The 20,991-nt window shown below is 54.3% G+C and overlaps 1 protein-coding gene across 1 annotated transcript in view; it reads right to left on the bottom strand.

Moving 5' to 3' along the window:
- LTBP2 (latent transforming growth factor beta binding protein 2) overlaps window positions 1-20,991 on the bottom strand; it is a 103,456-nt gene that overhangs the window by 21,250 nt on the left and 61,215 nt on the right. Inside the window, exons 11-19 of the mRNA XM_047079353.1 lie at window positions 14,941-15,015; window positions 11,422-11,544; window positions 6,756-6,920; window positions 6,280-6,495; window positions 5,164-5,183; window positions 3,976-4,015; window positions 3,153-3,266; window positions 867-995; window positions 82-210 (exon numbers count right to left, since the gene is read on the bottom strand). Of these exons, the coding sequence (XP_046935309.1) occupies window positions 82-210; window positions 867-995; window positions 3,153-3,266; window positions 3,976-4,015; window positions 5,164-5,183; window positions 6,280-6,495; window positions 6,756-6,920; window positions 11,422-11,544; window positions 14,941-15,015 (1,011 nt within the window). The remainder of the gene's footprint in view (window positions 1-81; window positions 211-866; window positions 996-3,152; window positions 3,267-3,975; window positions 4,016-5,163; window positions 5,184-6,279; window positions 6,496-6,755; window positions 6,921-11,421; window positions 11,545-14,940; window positions 15,016-20,991) is intronic.

Below are 20,991 nucleotides of genomic sequence, written 5' to 3'. Positions count from 1 at the left end.
GAATGCTTGGATTCTCTTCCACCTCAGTACTCTCTAGGGGGGTCCTGTGCCTATCCCAGGGATGAGGCAGACTTGGCTTACCTTGACATTCCTGCGTCGTCCCCGAGGTGGCCAGCGTGTAGCCAGGGTAGCAGAAGCAGGAATAGGAACCCACTCGGTTGACACATCGCCCTCTTCCAGCGCAGGGGTCCCTCAGACACTCGTTGTCGTCTGAGCAGAGGAAGGTGGGGAGGGAGGTCAGGGAGACCTTTCTTTGGGCACCTGCCAGCAATCTGCCCATGCTAGGAGCTGGAAAGGGGATGCTGCTGCGGGTCAAGGAGGGGATGAGGGAACAGAGGAGGCCAGGGAGACGAAAAATCTCTAAGGCTGGGGTCACGAAGTCTGCCCCTAGGGCCCATTCCGGAACCAAGGGCCTGGGCCAGTCGCCCAGCTCTTCTTCCCTGCCCATGTCCCCCTCCCCCAGTGGCCTCCTGACCACTTCCTTTCCTTCAAGGCACAGTGGACGTTTCTCTCTTGAATAAAAATATGGAGGGGGTGGTCAGTGGAGACATTTCCAACTAGGGTAGGCCTTGGTCTGCCCTATAGGCAGCAAGATGGCTAGTTGGAGGTGTGGGCTGATCTCAGAGCTGAGGGCTCCAGGAATGGGCTGAAGCCCTGAGGGGCTTTGCACTCTTCCGGAGTCCTGGAGACTCATCGGATGGTGCTCTCGGACACTGGTCTCCCCAAGGTTAAGGTGAGCTTTGTCTACAGCCACAGCATTCTTTTTCAACTCCTCGGAGCACACAGCAGTGCTCAGGCCTTCCATTGCCTGGACTCTTGTCTCTGTCCCCAGTCACCGAGCGAGCCCAGGATGCCCTAGTGCATACCCGTGCAGTAGGCCTGGCTGGGGTGCAGCTGGTAGCCGGGGCTGCAGATGCATTTGTACCCATCCGGGAGGGTCACGCAGGTTCCAGGGCCGCAGATGTTGGTGGCTCCAGCGGCGCACCGGTCAATGCCTGCGACAGAACGAGGCAGAGGTCATAATGGAGCAAGGACAGGCAAAGGCAGGGGAGCGGGGCAGTGGGGTAGGGTGGGGAGAGGGTAGGACGCAGGGCACAGGGGCCTCAGAGGACCCACAGAAGCCTCACTCCTCTCTTGGCTGGGCCCGCCCATATCCACATGTAGCATGGCCTTGTACAACACCCCACGGCACTCCTTTCCAGGACCCTGAGTCCCAGGGGGGAGCTCCCAGTAGTACACCCCCCTGACCACAACCCAGTGGGCTCCACTAGGCCATGTCCCAGCAGGGGGACCCTCAGACACCTGAAGTCCTCTCTGAATAAGGGCATGGCTCTCACCCACAGTCCCAGAGACAGACAGACAGCGCTGGTAAGCAGGGTGTTGGGGGAGAACTGCCAGAGGAAGAAAGGAGAAGTGGGCTGGGGCCAACTGAACAAGGCCTTGAATGCCATGTTCAGACAGGCCTATGAGAAAGGGGGTCATGCAAGGTGGGGTATGATCAGAGCTGTCTCCAAAAGACCACTCATCTGGCTATGCCATCTTGCTTAGAAAGGTAGCAAATGGCTGACGGACAGGGCGGGAGGCACGGGGCCGGGGCTCTTAGAAACCTGTTGAAGTAATTTAAACGAGGACTCCCTGGGTGGTGGGGTAAAAAGTGGGGAGGTGGGTGCTGAATTCAGAAACAGTTTGTTGACCCACCCAGACTCAGCGCTGAGGCCGTATAGAGGGCAGAGACTCTAGCTTTTTTGAACTGTGTCCTTAATATTAGCAGTGTACCTGGCACCTAGAGCGTGCTGAATGAACCACTGATTGGATGAATGGGTGAGGGACACGTCCAGCCTCTGTGTCTGACCTGAGGTCATGGCCGGAAGCCCACATACCCAGGGCTCCCCTGCCCTGCCCCACAGTACTGAGGTCACCCTGGAGGCCCAGGGGAATGGGTTGGGGCGATGCCTGTGTTGGTGCACAGCAAGGCTTCACGGCATTTGCTAAGCAGGACAGAACCGAATGTGCATACCGGCCTGCTGGCAAGGCTAGCCTGTCCCTGGCCTGGCTCCAAGTCTGGGTCAGCTGGGGGGGGCTTATGGGGACCCCCTACCAGGTTCTATGTATGCTCCCAGAGGGGTGAGGTTGGGGGAACGCAGGGGAGAAGGGGGATTAAGCTGTGGGTGGTGACGGAGGGGGGGATTCTGTCCCCCCACAGAGCTGAGAGCCACTGCTGAGCCTCACCTGGGCTCTGCCTCCTGCCCCCCCCCCCACCACCCCGCCCCTGTCCCTGCCTCCAGGACCATTTTTCTGGTCAGAGAATCCCCAACGGATCCCCTTAACCCAGCTCATCTTGCCTGCCCAGCAGAGGGGGATAAGGATGCTCCCTGATGCAGGGCACTGAGCACCGAGGAGAGAGGTCCTGGAAAGGGTGGCAGGACACCCCCGGTTCGGGCCTGGGAAGGCCAGCCCCTCCTCCACCCCACACTCTCTGGGCTGTTCCTTCCACCCGGCAGCCTGGTCTCTCTCTCTCTCTGGTGGAAGAACTCCGGAAATACCCACTCCCCTGACGTGAGCTCAGTCTGTGAGGTTAAGAGATCAGCCAGCCCCTGACGAGGCACACGTGAGGGCACGCGCGTGTGAGCACACCTGTGCACAGGGAGCAGCAGTTCTGCAAACAGTGAGCCTTTGAGGAGGGCGCACTGCAGAGCAAGGTGGATTTGCCAGGGATCTCCCCCACCCCGCACCCCTCGCCATTGTAGCCGACCGGAGAGGGGGAGCTCAGGCTCCCCGACAGTTAAACAACCTTGAGAACAGAACCACTTTCCTTCCCGAAAGTTGGCCGGCCCCGTGGGCAGGAGGCTGCTCGCTGCCGGGGCACTCAGCCGACTCAGGGTCAACAGCCGGGAGGAGCCAGGCTCCCGGAGGCTCCTTGCGAGGGCCCCTGGGTTCTCCTAGAAGGTCTCTGAGTAAGAGGAGCCTCCGAGGCCTCCCTTCTCTTTCTCCTTCCCCACTTGACTCGTGCTCCTGACAGGACTGCTGTGTTCATTAGGGGCCCCCTGGGATGAGATGAGCAGGAATTCACTAGAGACCGTTCATCTGGTGAGCGAGGAGGCCCCAGAGTTGGCTCTGACCAGCCACACTTCGCCAGGCTGACAGCCAGGTACCTGAGGGGCCCGGGGCCTCCAGCCTGTCATGGGGGGTGGTCACTCGCTCTTCTTCCGGGTTGTCTGGAATCTCCTGTCCAGGCAGTGGCGGTGTTGGTCTTTCTGTGGCATTGCCTGCGGTGGGGGAGAGGAGAGAGCAGATGAGCCATGGCCCCTTGGCCACCTGCCTTCCCACCCCCAGACAGTGTGCCCTCCAGAGGTGCTGGCAGTGGCCCTTCCCTCTTCCTGCCGTTCCAGCTGGAGAACCAGGGGTGAAGCTTAGGGTGGATTCTGTCCTGACCTCCCCATCTGTCTGTTCCAAATAGAGTCAGAGAATCTGAGAGCTCGAATGGGTCCGCCAGGACATCCAGTCTCAGCTTCCGTTTCACAGGTCAGGAGACAGGCTCGTGGAAACGACCACCCGGCCAAGGCCAGCTAGCTTGTTGGAGACAGAGCCCCTGAACAGTGCCCTGTCCCCAACCCCAGTGACCCTCTGCAAGCTGGCCTCTGCAGAGCTCCAACCTTTTCCCAAGGGGAGACAGGCCCCAGGGGAAGGGCTCCGGGGACCTGACGGGCCCCTGCTTCATCAGTGCTTCCTCTTTGGTCTCGTTTATATGCTGAGTGGCACCGTGAAATGCAGAAAGGTGTTTAGGGAAATATTCGCAAAACATCTCGGTGTCTTTCACCGACCTTGCAGCACCTTAGGTGTATAGAGCACCCAGAAAAAAAAGCCTTCACATGTCATGCCACCCACGACCTCATCTGGTATGAGCCCCGTGCCTCAGCCCAGGGTACAAACTCTACGGTCTCTCTTTCCTGGGAGCTGCTAGGAGGAGGGACTCACCTGGGACCCAGGCAGGTACTTGGGTAACACTGGTTGTGACCTGCACAGAATAGAGGAGACAGTCACAGTTGGATCCTTTGTCACCTCTCTGATGTTCTTTCTTCCATCACACTCACCCCTGCCCCCGGGCTTCCTGTGCACTTTACTTACTCATTCTCTCATTCATTCCAGGCATTGAGGAGTTTTTCCTAGATGCTGGGCATTCTGCCAGCGCTTTATGTCCACTGTCTGAATTAATCTGCTCAACTATCCTATGATAGTAGGTTCTAACGATTAAGTGAACTGATGTATGTGGTGTGCCAGATCCGTGTCGCACCAGCAATGTTCAATGATCATCTCAATGCTAGGAGCCCAGATAAAGTCACAGAAGCTCCAGGGGTCAACTAGCCTACCTAGGGTCACAGGACCAGTGCGATGAATCCGAGTCCCCCAGGCCATCCCTGGCGTCCCTCACCACAGCTCACAGACAGCAGTGGTGAACCAGGAGGAGAGAAGGGGCAGGGGACGACAGCGGGCCAGGAGCAAGGCTGGGGGCTGTGCGGACGCAGAAGTGGACTCTGGTCTGGGAGGACAATATGTGATTCTCTGGGGAGAGAAGCAGCTCACTGGAGGAACGGGGTTTGGGGACAGTCAGGTATGCAGGTTGGAGGGGCAGGGGACAGGGTAGGGACCGGCAGACTGGCGAGGGAAAAAGCAGGTTCACTCTTGTGGGATGTCTTTCCGGGAGGATTCGGTTCTTCCCGGGGGAATCGTGGGTGCAGGGAAGGGAGTGAAGGGGCGTGAGGCCAGCCACATCTCTGCTTCTACTTCCCCACAAGCCACCCACAGGGGAGATCCTGCGGTGTGAGCAAACCAGGCTCAGAAAGTGCCGCGTCCAGAATTCGTCTGGAACCAGTTCTAGACCTTAGCTGCAGTACAGGACCTGTTCCTACTTCCTTTCTGAGGGGGGCCCCAGAGCACCCCAAATGAGAGACCGCCTGCACAAGAGCTGATGTTCTGACTTCCCTTGGGGTAAAACTAGGTCTTTGGGTGAGTCCCCCCCACCCCAATGCCAGCGTCTCTCCAGGTAACACGCCACACATAACCCCTCTGCCTCCCTTTCCTCCTTCAGGGGACAGTGCCCTGCAGTCTCAGTGGCTACCCTGCCCCGCTCTCTGCCACGCTTGGCCGATCCCTGGATGCACTCACCTGGCCAGCCTGGGAGTCTCCTGGGAAGGAAAGGTGAGAGCATGAGCTCAGGGAGGAGAGCCGGGCCGCCTCCTTCCCTCCACCCACGGCCAGGCTCGTTCAGTCACTGACCTCCTGACCTGTCCCCAGAGGTCAGCGGTGGAGAGAGTACAGCCTCTGCCCCTCCTGGCCTTGCAGGGACTGGCCACCACAGACCCCAGAAGGCCAGGTCTGGAGGGCCTATGACATGGCTCCCTGGGTGAGAGGGAGCCTCCTGCCTTCCTTTAAGGCCCCTGTGATGGGAGTCCCACCCCTTCCCGGGCCCATCCACCCATCTGTCCTGGATATAACTCTCCTCTTTGTTCTGCCTCCTCCTCCCTCTCAAGCCTCCCAGCCACACCAGGTCACTCCACCCTCTGCCGTGGGCTACGGCCCAGGGCAACAGTTCTAGAAAGAGAAGAGCTGCTCCTGGCCTGGCCAGCGTCCAATTCCCATGACTGGGGCTCTGTCCGGACTTCCCTGTCTATTCCAGATTCCTGGAGCAATTTTGGCCATCATGTAGCTGTCCTGTCCTAGTGTGTCCTTGGCCTCCTGCGCTCGGTGCTACCAGTGACCCGGGTGTGCTTGCAGCCTGGCTTCCTGGGGCTCCTGCCAGGGGTGCCTCAGGCCATCTCTTTCCAGCCTGTGCCTCCCCGGCCCGAGGCGACTGAGCTGGAGTTGGCACTCTGATTCTAAGGCCAGGAGAGGGGATCGACAGTGCCCAGACTCCCCAGGGTCTCTCTACTAGACCTTCAGGCCTTGAGGCAAGCACCAGCCCCAGAAGCTGTGTGGCCAGGGCCATGGGACCAGGGGCCAGGGGCCAGGAAGGCCTGATGGGTTGGGGTGGGGCCTGCGGCTGACCTCTCCCGCTTCCACCGGCAACCCTTGGGATGTGGGCACCTTTGACCCCATATGGGAAGGGAAGGAGGTGAGACCTTCCCATCCCGCCAGGCCAGGAGAGCAGGGCTCCCGGCGCTGCTGCTCTAAACTCCCTCCCCTAATGCTCCAGAGTTGGGAAGCCATGGATCCAGGATAAACACCCAGTGGCTCTTTGAGGGAGAAGGGGAATCCCTCAGGCACCTCCCCCAGCCCAGATACCCTTGTCAGGGACGGTCTCGGCCTCCAGCCAGGTGTCAGTGACTGCCCGGAGTGGCTGCCTCTCCGCTGGCCCGAGCAGGGTCCCATAGCTCTTCTGCGCTTGCTCCCTGGAGGGCCTGGCCAGTTCCTCCTCCTCGGCTTTCCTCATGGCCAGGCGGATATGTGAGCTCGAGTAGGTGTAGCCGTGGCCAGCAGGGCAGATCTCCCTGAAGCCCTCTGCAAGGTCAGGGGTCAGAGGCCAAGCTGAGAGGTGCCGTTCCTGCAGGAGCCCAGGGCCCTCCCTTCCCTCCCTTTGGGGGACAGGCAATTGTGGCAACGGGGGAGGAGGGACCCAGGCTGGGGTAAGGAGTTGAGCAGGAAGGATGGAAGAGACTAAGGGTCTTCTGGCTGGAGGTGAGGTCCAGGTGGGAGAAAGTGGCCACTGGCTTGGAGGAAGCCCCTGGGTGGCCAGAGCTGAGACCGGGCAAGATGCTTACCTGTGCCAGGGAGGGGGCATCTCTCACACTTGCTGCCCCAAGCTTTGCCCACTCGGCTGCAGCAGCAGATCTGCTTGGTGATGCTCTGGGCCAAAGGCAGGGTGCAGGTGCCAGCCCCCAGCGACCGGTAGCACAGCCCCTGCTGCATGGAGACGGCCTTGTCGGCTGCAACAGACACCGCAGGTGGGGTGGGCAGGTGGCCAGCCACGGGGGAAGTGCAGAGTGGGGGTGGGTGAGGGGGGCAGTTGATGGGAGCGGCTGCTGGCAGTGAACACCCAGCTGGCCCAGCCGAGTCTCAGAGTCTCAGTCTGCAGGTTTGGGCACTGAAAGGGCTCAAAAGAACGTTGGGAGGAATAATCACAGTGGAAGCCTTTGGTGTCTCTCCTTGCGTTACCCGATTGAGGGGCCCCTTGATTCCCACTCTCACACGGAGGGCCTGAGGGCAGGATATGGGGATGTATGTGCTTGTCTCCAGATGCCAAGTTAATAAGTGTTTACCACAGGCCTGGGGTTGGGTGGGGAGCAGTGTGCTCTAGGGCCAGAGTCACCCTGGGGAGATGAGACAAGGTGAGAGCCAAAGGCTTGATGGGGAGCTTTGAGGACAGGGACCCTGTCTGGGCCATCTTTGTAGCCCAGGCACCCTGTGCAGGGTCCGGTGCATGCGGATGCTCAGTAAAAGCTCGCTGGATCAGTGTAGGTGGATGGTTAGATCCACGAATCAAAATCCCGTGCACCACCGTGGGCGTGAGCTATGCTGGTTTTACACGATGATAATACCATCACCATTGTCTCCTTTCTCGTCTTTTGATAATGAGTATTAAAGATTATTCTCTTGTACGTTATCTCAGTGGAGGACAAAGAGGCCATGCCACGCTGGAAGGGACTGACTTCCTTGTAGGGCCAGACGAAGGGACGAGAAAAGGGCAGAGAAGACAACATTCAAAACTAAGGAAAGAATGACCCTGGGAAGTCCAGGTCAGGGCCCAGGACTCAGCAGGCCAAGTTCCAATCCCTGCTCCGCCAGGAGCTACATGACTCCCTGGGCTTTACCGTCCTCATGTGTAAAATAAGGATGATGTTAACTCCATGGGGAGTAGACACCTGTGTTTTTGCCTGCTTGGCATCTATGCCCCTGTATTCTGGTAATAGCACCCTGGCTTCCTATGGGATCTACCCTGCCTCTCACTCTGTCCATGTGGAGTAGAGGCTGACTCCACTTCCTAGCTGAAAGAGTCCATAGCCCTGGTCACAGTGAGTGGGTCAGGGATGGGCACTTGACCAAGTACGCCCAGTGATAATAATTAGCTTTGGGACTTTCCATGGATTATTAGAAAGGAGATGCTCTTTATTTCTCTATTTTTAATGTTGATTTGTTTTTGAGAGACAGAGTGCAAGGAGAGGAGAGACGGGGGTGGGGGGGGGGGACACAGAATCCGAAGCAGGCTCTGGGCTCTGAGCTGTCAGCATAGAGCCTGACATGGGGCTTGAACTCATGAACCGTGAGAGCATGAGCTGAGATGATGTCAGACACTCAACTGACTGAGCCACCCAGGCTCCCCAATTTCTCATTTTTAAATTGGAGTTTGCAAGGCTGGGAGATGTAGGTCTGGAGTGTCCGAGTGTCTGGTGGCCACCTTTGAAGGAATTATGAAATCAACACAAAGAAAACAGCAAGAGGCATCCTAGACACTGCGAATACCTGTATCCAACCAAGCCTAAGGCACACCTACCCCTGGACTTCGCAGTTGTGTGGAGCAATTAATTATTTTTGCTTGCGGTGGTTTGAGTTGGGTTTCTGTCACTTGCAACCCAAAGACTCCTGACTAATAAATATACTTTCTTCTTCTTCTTCTTCTTCTTCTCCCCCTCCTACTTCTCCTTCTCCTCCTCCTCCTTCTTCTCCTTCTCCTCCTCCTCCTCCTCTTCCTTCTTCTTCTTCTTCTTCTTCTTCTTCTTCTTCTTCTTCTTCTTCTTCTTCTTCTCCTCCCCCTCCTACTTCTCCTTCTCCTCCTCCTCCTTCTTCTCCTTCTCCTCCTCCTCCTCCTCTTCCTTCTTCCTTCTTCTTCTTCTTCTTCTTCTCCTTCTCCTTCTCCTTCTCCTTCTCCTTCTTCTCCTCCTCCTCTTCCTTCTCCTTCTCCCCCTTCTCCTCCTCCTCCTCTCCTCCTCCTCTTTCTTCTTCTTCTTCTTCTTCTTCTTCTTCTTCTTCTTCCTCTCCTCCTCCCCCTCCTCCTCCTCTTACTTCTCCTTCTCCTCCTCCTTCTTCTCCTTCTCCTCCTCCTCCTCCTCTTCCTTCTTCTTCTTCTTCTTCTTCTTCTTCTTCTTCTTCTTCTTCTCCTTCTCCTTCTCCTTCTTCTCCTCCTCCTCTTCCTTCTCCTTCTCGCCCTTCTCCTCCTCCTCTTCTTCTTCTTCTTCTTCTTCTTCTTCTTCTTCTTCTCCTCCTCCCCCTCCTCCTCCTCTTACTTCTCCTTCTCCTCCTCCTCCTTCTTCTCCTTCTCCTCCTCCTCCTCTTCCTTCTTCTTCTTCTTCTTCTCCTTCTCCTTCTCCTTCTTCTCCTCCTCCTCTTCCTTCTCCTTCTCCCCCTTCTCCTCCTCCTCCTTTCCTCCTCCTCTTTCTTCTTCTTCTTCTTCTTCTTCTTCTTCTTCTTCTTCTCCTTCTCCTCCTCCTCCTCCTCTTTCTTCTTCTTCTTCTTCTTCTTCTTCTTCTTCTTCTCCTTCTCCTTCTTCTCCTCCTCCTCTTCCTTCTCCTTCTCCCCCTTCTCCTCCTCCTTCTTCTTCTTCTTCTTCTTCTTCTTCTTCTTCTTCTTCTTCTTTTCCTTCTCCTTCTCCTTCTTCTCCTCCTCCTCCTCTCCTCCTCCTCTTCCTTCTCCTTCTCCCCCTTCTCCTCCTTCTCCTTCTTCTTCTTAAAGTTTATTTATTTAAGTAATCTCTATACCCAACGTGGGATTCAATGTCACGACCGTGAGATCAAGAGTCACATGAGATCAAGAGTCACAGGGGCCAGGCGCCCCCTGTCTGATATACTTTCTTCACAATGATGTATGTGAAAGTTCCTTGTCAAAGGTTATGTGCTACACACACAGGTCAAACACTGGTCAGTGCATGAGCCTGGGTCTCCAGGTATAATCTATGCTTCGAGCAGCTACTTCCCTTGCAATACTGTAGGGAATGGCTCGGTCCTTTTATTTATTTTTTTTAAGCTTATTTATTTATTTTGAGAGAGAGCACATGCACAAGTGGGGAAAGGGCAGAAAGGGAGAGGGAGCGAGAGAATCCCAAGCAGGCTCTGCACCACCAGTGTGGTGGCACTCGGTCCTTTTGAGCCCCAGGGTGGAGGTGACCCGGCTGAAAGTATCAGGAGACTGCCCCAGCACAGAGGGACACTTGTAGACTGCCCTAACTGGCCCTGGTCAGGTGGCAGGGAAGAGGGCAAAGTTCAGAAATGAAGAGAAGAGAAACTTCATGCCTGCCCCTCTCTGCCTACAGGGAGGTAAATCATCAGCTGGAGGGGGTAACAGTAGGCAGGGAGAAACAGTAAAGAACACCCAAGGGCCATCTCTGCCTCCCTGTATTAAGGCTTTCTTTCTGGCTCTAACAAGTCAAAGTCACTTCAGGTGTGAAATATGCCTGCCTAATAAAGGAATCTTAAGTGGGGGGTGAGATGAGAAGAAAGTGCTATACGTCTCTTGAGGCCTTGATCACATATCTGGTCACCATCAAGTCTTCCTGAGAGCCGCCAGACGTGTTCTCCCCACTCTGGGATTCCTCACTCTCTGGGTGTCCCCTCTTAAGCCTTTTTTACTGTCTCCTCTCTCTGGAGACGCTTACTGGGTCCAGTCTCCTCTTTCCCTTCACATGGACGCTCCCTCTGGGTGGCACTGGAGTCTTGCTCATCCTGTGGCCTCCCCAGACCCGGTACCTGGCGGTTTGTAGGCCCAGGGCTTGGCCAGCCCCAGGGAGCTCTGCTGAGCTGGGCTGCCACTTTCCGGATGCCAGTCGGGACTGGTTTTATTCAGTTCTGGTCGGGCCTCCCTGCCCAAGGAGAGCCCTGTCTGGGCCGTGGCGTCAGTCCTGCTATCTGGGGGTGCTGCCAGCCTGGGCCTCTCCTAGCAGGAAACCACAGAGGCCGCTGGAAACAGCTGGCTGGGGGTACACACATGCACATATACAGACACACGTTCTGAACCATAAGGGACGCGCGTTTTAAGGAAAGGCCTGGGGGTCAGGCAGCAGGCCTTCACACTCCAGACAGGCCCTTTAAGAAAGGGCTGCAGCCAAGTGACCAGGCTGCTAAGCTCGGGCCCTGGAAGAGGCAGCCACAGCTCAGCCAGACATCAGAACAGAGGCGACACATGCACCCGCCCCCTCAAAGTAAATGAGGCAACAGATAGGACAGAAAGGATTAGAGAATAAACAGAAGCAGAAAATCCCCAGCTGCAAAGCCCCCAAAGAAATGCCAAAAACCCAAACTGAAGTCGTAACCATCTCTGCTCCAGCAGGCGGGGGCAGGTCAGTTTTTGTACATCGGGCCCAGCTCCCGGTTGAGACACAGGTCCCGGGCCTTGGGATGGAGCCTGGGGGAAATTACCGCTCTGGGCCTGGCCGGGGGACCCTGAGGATCCCATCTTGCCTCCCTGTGTCCCCCACCCCTGGCCCCCGCCAGCACTTACACACACAGCGGCTCCTGGATGGGTCCAGCATGAGACCAGGCCTGCAGGTGCATAGGTAACTCCCCCTGGTGTTCACGCATTCCGAGTCCTTGCACAGGCCCAGGGTCAGGCACTCGTTGATATCTGTGGGGTTGGAGGAGGTGAGCGAGCGCCCGCCCCACCGAGGCTGGACGGAGGGGAGGGGCCGGTGCAGAGCTCTGCAAACACTTTCTCAAAAAAAAAAAAAAAAAAAAAAAGACAATGGAGCTGCCATCTATTAAGTGTGGTCCCTCTCTCTGTACCTCCGTTTCCTAATTCATAAAATGGGGACATTAGTAGTAACTACCAGGGGCGCCTGCGTGGCTCAGTCGGTTGAGCGACCGACTTCAGCTCAGGTCATGATCTCGCAGTTTGTGAGTTCGAGCCCCGCGTCGGGCTCTGTGCTGACAGCTCAGAGCCTGGAGCCTGTTTCAGATTCTGTGTCTCCCCCTCTCTCTGCTCCTCCCCCACTCATGCTCTGTCTCTCTCTGTCTCAGAAATAAACGCTTAAAAAAAATTAAAAAAAAAATAGTAACTACCAGATAGTCTTGTTAGGAGAATAAAACAAGATAAAAATTGCAAATCACTTAGTCCACTAACTGGTAATAATGGTCATAATATTAAAAGTGAATGTTTATTGAGTGCATATTATGCGTCAGGTACCAGGCGAGGTGGCTTACCTATGATACCCCATTCAGTTCTTACCAACAATTTTATCAAGTAGGTCCACGGGGCTTCATCTTATAGGTGAGGAAGCAGGTTCCAGGAGTAACTTGCTTAAAGGCACCCAGCTAGTAAGTAGCATGCTGGGATGCATATGGCGGGGAGCAGATAAGGGCACATTTCGGGCTGGAGAGTGGAGAACCATCTGCCCAGTCCCTCCTATTCAGCCTTCCTGGAGAGACTCTGGAGCATCTCTGCAGGTCTGGGGGACACATCCGCAGGACAGAGGGGCCCAGCAAGGTCGAGGAGGCAGGAGGCCAGAGGCTATGTTTCCAGGAGGTGGAAGGCCTCAGGCAGGCCCCACACATCCTCCAAGACCAGTGGGGGCACATGATGTTCTTCAAACAAGGGAGTGACATTAGCTTCCCTTCTGATCTCAAAAACATTTCATGCTGGAAACTTCTTCCTGCCAAGGGGAAATCCCAACCCTTACTCTAAGCTCCAAGAAGTCTTGGTGATGGCACCCTTGTTGATGATGGTAAGTGAGGAAGATCCGTGAGGGGCAGATCTCCTGCCTCCAGGGCCGGGAGATTAGACATGGCGACCCAGTGTCACCAGAGTCGCATGCTCACCCATAGGCTTCAGGGAAGCCTGTTCAGTAAGCGCAGGAATGAAGGGTTAGAAGATGGCCCAACTACTCTTTGGCAGGATACCCTGTTGGGAGGGAGGTGCCTGGGGAGATGCCACTGAGATCTAGGAAAGGGAACAGACCCACCTGCCCCTGGACTGTGGCCATAGTGATGTGTCTAAGTACCTAAATGCAAATCTGACATGCCTCTGGTCCCCATTCACCTCTTAGACGGAGCTCCTAAACCCTCACAGGGCATCCAGTGCCCTCCACCATATTTCCCCACAGCCTGTGGGTGGGCAGCTGGCCCTGACGAGGCCTCTGCCATGTCTGTGTCGTCTCCCGTGGGCACACAGGCTGTACTCCAGCCGGCCTAAACTGTTCCTTTGCTTGTGCTGTTTCCTCGGCCTCGAATGCCCGCATCCCCTTTAGTTGGTCACCTCTACTCATTCCTTAAGTCGAGGTGAGGTGTCACCTGAAGCCCCTCTCCTACCCTCCCAGTCTGGGAAGGGGTCCCCACCATGGGATCCCACAGCACCCAGAACTTCTTTCCGGTGAGAGCACTTCTCCCGTGGGGTGTAATGGTTTACGCGTCTGTATTCACCTGGGGCAGCTTCCGTGTTTATCTGTCACTGTGTACTAAGCACCTAGCACAACGCATGCAGTTCATGACAAGACCCCAAAATTGTCCCGTGGAAGGAGAGAAGGCTGGAGAGAGAGAGAGGAGGGTGATGCACATGGATGTAGAGGTGAGCAGGTCCCCTCCCAGATATGGAGACCAAGCCCACAGACATGGGAAGGGGGAGTTTTAAGGGGCAGGGTCTCCTGGGGGAGGGCCCCCTGGCTTCCTATATTCCTGAGGCTCCGTGGAGGGAGGGCTGAGAGCTCATTTGAAATCCTGGGAATAACTTTAATCCTGTGCACTGGGAAACCAGCCAGGAGGAGAGGCCACTGGGGACAGTTGAGATATGAATGGCCCTACTGTACCGTCCAAGGGCAAAACTAAAGACTTCTCTCCACACCCACTGTCTAGTCTACTAGTCCCCATTGCCCCCAGGGGAGTCTGACCTTGGGCTGGGTCAGAGGCCTGCCCTTTTGCCTGGTCCAAGCACTTTATCCATGGTCCAGAAATCCCCTTTGGGCCTGGCACCCCACAGCAGACAGCCTAGACACCCCACCCCACAACCCTGGCCCTGGACTCCCTCAGATCCCTCTCTCCTGAAGAAGCCTCCAGGGGGAGGTACCTAGGAAGCCATCTGGGTCAATCCCCTGTCTCTAACCCAGCTTCATTCAAAGCAAGTCATACAGACAGCAGTGTGTCTAGTTCCCCAAAGGGGAGGCTGCCTCAGCTCCCCACTGACCTCTGCCAGCCTCAGGAGCCTCCCAGCTGGAAGGCCCTGCTCACCTCTCCTACCGCCAGGCCCATAGCCAACAGCGGCTCCCTGCTCAGAGCCTTAGCGGCGCAGTGGTAACAGCTGCCCCTCAGTGAAGGCTTCTGGACCCTCAGTCATCCTGGTCCCACTCCCCATCTCCACTGGAACTCCCTGTAGTGACAAAGCCATAGCTGAGACCCACCTCCCACCCATCTGTCCTAAGGTGCCTCTGGGCCTTGCCCCTCTGGGGGCTCTGTAATACAGAGTGCTCCAGGCCTTGGTGGCCTTAGAGAGCCTGTCAGCAGGCCAGCAAGGATCATGGGCTAGACTTTATGGCCCCCTGTTCCCTCTTTCTTCCCCCTCCTAGCTGTGGGAGGCAGGCATGAGTAGCTGAAGGTGCGGTGTTGGGGAAAGTCCACAGAGGTCCCCATCAACTCAGGCTGACTTGATCCTGGAGTCAAAAGTCCTCCCAATCCAGGGAGATTGGCCCAGGAGGTGAGTAAACATGTAGGGACCAGGGCAGTACCTTCACACACAGACCCACAGCTCTAGAGACCCACCTGGCCCAGGTCCAGTGGGGACAGGTGGAGATGGGAGGAGGGACAGGCTCAGCTCCCAGGTCCTTTCTAGGCTTGCTCTATCATTATCTCCCCGACTTCCTTAGGCTCCTGGAACCAGCAGCCCCCATAGCATCCCAAGCTGGGGCTTAGTGGTACCCAGAGAAGACCACTCAGCGACACCATTCCTTCTGTCTGGGGATGGGGGTAGTGCCCCGGCATCATCAGACCTTCATCATTTCCCCTCCCCAAGCCCAGCCCTGGCCCTGGTCATCCTTACCTTGGCAGTGAGTGAGATTCAGTCTCTTGTACCCTTGGGGACACTCCAGCTGGCCATTTTCAACCACCGGCGAGGCTAAGGAGTGAAGATATAGATGGGCCTCACTGGAAGGCCCTTGGGTTCCTCTGTCACCCACGCTGAAAAGTGGGGTACAACCCACTCCACAGCTGTGAGGCTCTGTCCCCCCAAGTCACCACTGTGGGTAGCTCTGATGGCATCTTGGCTGCAATCCCTTCCCTGGCTCTCACCAGGTTACCCTTGACCCAACTTGCTCTTACTAGAAATGACCCTCAGTGACTATATTCTTGTATATATCAATGTTATACACTATAATGTGATTAAACAAGCTTCGTTTATTTATTTATCTAATTTTTTGGGGGGGTTTTCAAGTCATTATAGATTTACAGGAAGTTACAAAAAACAGTCACAGAGAAGTCCTGTGTGTCCATCACCCCGCTTCTCCTAATAGGTTACATCTTACATAACGATGGTTATTTTATTAGTTTTTAAACCTCTAGACACAACAATTCACAGTCTAATTCCAAGTTCTGTTTATTTTGATACTTGGTGTTAATGCTGCCATAGCCGACAAGGTATCTCAGCTCAAGATGGAAGAAGGCCATCCTTGATTGCACTCATGAAACCACGCTATTCATTTTTCACTCACATTCACCAACTGTGTGATGCTGGTGTTGAAATTTGGCTGGTAGCTTTCCATCTCCCCTGAGGTCAGCTAGTGGTTCCTAACAGATGTAAGGTACATTAGAAAATGCCAGTTTTCCAGTTTTTTAAGGGTGCAAATGGAGTTGGCTTCTAGCAACAAATCCCGTAACGATGGAACTGTTTCCAAACATCCATTTTCAAAAGGTTCTCTCTGTGATACAAGGCTCCTGACCAGCAGCCCTGCCTGAAGTGAAAAGCAGACAAAACCGGGCAGATGTCTGACTCTAGACTGACCAACAACGAAATAAGTCTCAGAATTCTGGTGCTGACACCTGCCCTACCCGATCGCACAACGTTCTCCTGTACGTTAAAGAGAAAAAGTGCTTTGAAAAAGAAAAACCTATTTAAAAACAGGGAAGACATTTCTATTCCTTTGGGGGGATGGACTGGTGTGTCAGCCTCCAGAGGAATACTTGGAAGGGTTTGGCTTTTTTTGGGGTTTGTTTGGTTGGTTGGTTTTTGTTGAAAAGCTCTAGCAGGTAGCATATGACTGACAGCCATCTGTCATCATAGAAAAAGGCAGCAGATGTGAAACACCCATTTTTTTTCCCCAAAAGAATAGCTCATCTATAAGTCTGACCATTTCTTTGCCAAGACATAGCCCACAATTCTCAAGGGGTCCAGGGATTTTCGTGATGTTTTGACATCACGTTCCATAAAGATGCCATTCGATTTTAAAGGTCTTGTTTCATAGAGTGAACCTCATGATGACTTCCTCTAGCAATTTGTCTCCTTCTGACTTTCACTTCCTTGGGGCAATAGCTTGTCTGTGAGTGCTGCGGTGAGGGAATTTTCCACAGAGTGCTCTCCACCTCTATGACTTCACCTGGATTCCTTTTTATTCCAGTCAGGGCATCAGCAAAGACCCTTACGGAGTTGGTGGAAAAGCTTACTTTTATTCAAGAAGTCATTTAATGTTTGGGAAAATATGCGTGGGGGTTGATCCTTTCTTTAGTAGCTTGCACAAAGATAATTCTTCATGTGTTTTATTGTGGAAATAGATTCTCGCAAATACTGAGAGACACGTTAGAGGTATCTATATTTCCATCCAACTATACAGCAAAGTTTGAGCATCTCGGAGTTTTTAAATGTGTTCCTAATCCAGATGGCTTTTACTCTATCATTAGCTGCTGTTTCCCAGCACATTCTGTTTTCTTCCTCCCTCCCTCCTTTCCTTCCTTCTTTCTTTCAAGTGCAAGCGGGGGGTGGGGGAGAGAGAGAGAGAGAGAGAGAGAGAGAGAGAGAATCCCAAGCAGACTCCACGCCCAGCAAGGAGCCCCATGAGGGACTCCATCTCGCGACTGTGAGATCATGACCTGAGCCACAATCAAGAGTCGGACTCTTAACCGATGGAGCCACTCAGGCGCCCCCAGGGCAAAGTCTGTTATTAACGATATATTATTTCATACAGCCTTCTTGATCATTTGGACCCTGGGGTCTGTTTTGGGTCATGTCTGAGAGGTCCTGATCATTTTTACTTTGGAACATGGTTGATTACATGTCAGAGGAGAAGCGGCAGCATTGAATTAAAAAAAAAAATCAGGGGTGCCTGGGTGGCGCAGTCGGTTAAGCGCCCGACTTCAGCCAGGTCACTATCTCGCGGTCCGTGAGTTCGAGCCCCGCGTCAGGCTCTGGGCTGATGGCTCGGAGCCTGGAGCCTGTTTCCGATTCTGTGTCTCCCTCTCTCTCTGCCCCTCCCCCGTTCATGCTCTGTCTCTCTCTGTCCCAAAAAAAAAAAAAAAAAAAAAAATCTTAAAAAAAAAATCATTACTTGGCGATTATGCTATTAGTATTATTTTGAATCCTGTTTCTTTGCAGGAATTTTTTTTTAGAGTCACTTCTCCCCGTGGCGAGGGTTGTTTTCGTTAAAACCTGACAACATAATTGAAAGACCCCGTAAACCCAGCACTGTTGTGGGTTACGTGTTGTGATAGGCCAGACACAAACAAGAGGAGGTGCCATGTTTTTCCGGAACCTTCTCTTCCCTGAGGACACTCCACAGGCCAAACACGACATCCCACAGTCTGCCATACAGACCAAGCAAGGATATAAATTAGTAAAGCTTAATTTTTTGTTTCACATTCAAAAAAATCGTCAGTGGAATTTGTAAAATCTTTTCCCGCTATGGACGACAGTCTTGCTCAGGGTTGACAGGTCGTTCCACAGTGGGGACTGGGCTGCGGCCCAGTGGAGATAAATGAGGATTCTGGACCCGCCGCTATTGAGACAGAGGGATGGGAGTGAGGTTGGGAAACGTCAGCGCCCCTGGCAGGGGGCCCGGTGGCATCGGCTGAGGACAAGGAGGAGGAAAGGGAGAGGGGAAGTTGTTTGGAGAAACTCAGAAAGCAAGCTGATTAGATGCAGCCTGCAACCATTATGAGGAGCAGAAGGTGGGAAAGAATAGTGCAAGGCCAATGCCAGAACATCTGGACGGGGCTTTGGAGCTGCAAGGCCACTGGTACATAGAATCCTGTTTCCCACACAATGACCTGCAAGGCAGGGAGCATTATCCCCGTTTTACAGATTAGGAAAGCGTAGCTCAGAGGGGGCCGAGTAGCGGTTGAACCCAAGCCTCTGGCTGCGAAGGCCACATCCCTCGCGTGCCGCTCTGCTGAAAGCGGGCGGGAGAGAGGGGCCAGGAGGCCAGGGTGGCACCGAGATGTCAGGGGGGAATCGTGAGGCAGAAGGACCCCGCTTCCTCAGCGAGTGGGAGATGAGTGGTCCGAGCTGGGATTAAAGCCAGGAACCGGGGTGGAACAACTGCGGGCACCTTCAGGGCACCGCGAGAACCTGGGGAAGGTGGCAACTGAGAAGAGCTGTGTTCATTCATTCGTCCAGATTCATGTGCTTTTCTTATAAAGTGATTTCTTTTCCAGAGGGCTCTGCCCTCTTGCTGGCCTTAAGAGAAACTATTGGGGGCGCCTGGACGGCTCAGTCAGTTAGGTTAAGCATCCAACTTTAGGCCATGTCATGATCCGGCAGTTTGTCAGTTCAAGCCCTGAATCAGGCTCTGTGCTGACAGCTCAGAGCCTGGAGCCTGCTTCGGATTCTGTGTCTCCCCCTCTCTCTGCCCCTCCCCTGCTCACACTCCGTCTCTTTCCCTCTCAAAAATAAATACATGTTAAAGAAGAAGAAGAAGAAGAAGAAGAAGGAGGAGGAGGAGGAGGAAAGAGAAACTGTTGGATGGATAAGCATCTGTGAAGGCAGGCTTCTGGGGAGGAATGCATTTCAAAGCTGCTGTCCCTGGTGAAACTCCCATTTTGCCAGCAACCCCGACCTGATCCCAAAGAAGGCCTCGAGACCTGTCCCCACACCTCACAGAGGCCACCTACGAGCTTCTGTAAGAGCAAGTGCAGCATCCAATCTAGAAAAGTCAGTTTCAATCTAGTGGGGGGGATAGAAGGCTGAAGTTTTTTTTTTTAAGTTTATTTACTTATTTTGAGATAGATGATAGAAAGAAGAAAGAAAGAAAGAAAGAAAGAAAGAAAGAAAGAAAGAAAGAAAGAAAGAAAGAATCCCAAGCAGGTTCCTGGTTGTCAGCGCCGAGCCCGATGTGGGGCTCAATCTCACGACCTGTGAGATCATGGCCTGAGCTGAAACCAAGAGTCGGATGCTTAACCGACTGAGCCACCCAGGCGCCCCTAGAAGGCTGAAGTTTAGACAGCCATGTGGAAGGGAGAACCTTGGCTCAGGTGGAACCCAGCACCCACCTGAGGCTCCAGGAGTGATCTTGGCAGCCAGTGAGCTGTGATTCATGGTGAGGGGGGAGGGCAGGCACCACCACCCCTGCCACCCACCCTAGGTTGCCTCCCAAGTGCTCTCAACACACTCAGGCCTTCCTTTTTCTTGACACTTAAAATGCTTTGTTTGCTTTGTTTGTTTGCTTTGTTTGCTTGCCCATCTCTCCCGCTGAAGTGTGAGCTCCTTGAGTTCAGGGACCCTGTCTTATTGTTGCCATGTCTCTAGAGCCAAGCACAGCACACGGAACACTAGAGGCACTCAGTAAAAATGAGATGACTAATAATAGCAAACGCTAAAATGGCACTTACGATGGGCCAGGCCTTGTTATAAAGTCCTTCCGTGTATTAACTTATTTGATCCTCATAACAGCCCTTGAGGAGACTTACTGATATTGTCCCCATTTTATGGATGAGCAAACTGAGGTCCAGAGAGGTCAGGAAACAGGCCCCAGGTCTCCCAGCTGGTGGGTGGCGCTGGGATTATGAACGCAGGCCGTCTGCCTCCAGAGGATAAATTCTGAACCATTCCTCTCTACTGCCTCCAAATAAATAAATGCATGAACTCATGACAAGCCTCAGGAGTTATCTAGGTCTGGAATCCTAGGGTCTGCAGGCTACAGGGAGATGTGTGCCCATCAGGAAATATATCACCCTTCTTGGGAACCTCTCTTCCCTTTTTCTTGAAACAAGGGACCAGGAGAGCGACTGGGAAAAACGAAGGCAGCGGTACCCAGATGGAGGTCGAAAGAACTACTCAGATGTTGGGTAAATGCCCCACAAGGTCTACAACCGAAGTGCCATGCAGAATCCGTAAAGGCAATGGGTAAGAACCCGCACTACCCTTCATGGCCCCTCAGCCAACACGAGGGGAAGACAGCGGGTCGGAAAGCAGAGAGAGGTAGGTCTGGAAATCGAGAGGCTAAGCTACGCTTCCCAGGGGCGCTTCGCAGAGATACGTGGAGAGCGGCTGCCGGTGACCTTGTGGTTGGGCCTCTTAGGCCTGAGAAAGCCCAAGCGGCTGCTGAGGGGTCAGCCGGGATCAACCCAAACTCCAAGGAGTCTGAGCATCACAAAATGCCCACGAAGCCTGTAGAGTGGAGGTATGAACCTCTCTTGCCTAAGGAAACCCGGGCGTTGGGGGCCAGAACCTCCCATCTCCGGGCCCCTGACCCCAGCCCTGTTTACTCACTACCGCACCTGAGCTGGCTCACACACCGGGGAAGGAAGCAGAGGGGTCCCTGGCGGCAGTCTGCCGCTGCCCCGCTGGCTCTCTCCCTTGGCTGCTGGGACTCCCCAGGAGGTCTCAACCAGGACCGACTAATTGCTGGAGACAGTTTTGGCCCTGACTCTACGACAGAGCTCAGGGAGGAGTTGGTGGAGACATATGTCTGGCCACGGAGCTGTTTACAAGCCACGCTGATCTCAGCCCGTGATGACAGATGACCACAGCAGGGAGTTGTGGAGGGTGCCCGGCCACACACGCCTCTGCCAGAGAACAGACAGACGGACGCACACACACACACACACACACACACACACACACACACACACACACATACCCTGGATGAGGCTAAGCTCGATGCACCGG

This window comes from Lynx rufus, unplaced genomic scaffold, assembly GCF_022079265.1.
Source record: "Lynx rufus isolate CCGP_SWC_20201006 ecotype Redwood Valley unplaced genomic scaffold, mLynRuf1.p SCAF_17, whole genome shotgun sequence".
Classification (NCBI taxonomy): Eukaryota; Metazoa; Chordata; class Mammalia; order Carnivora; family Felidae; genus Lynx; species Lynx rufus.
The sequence above is the reverse complement of the archived record's forward strand: the minus strand, read 5'-3'. Positions and strand labels throughout refer to the sequence as shown.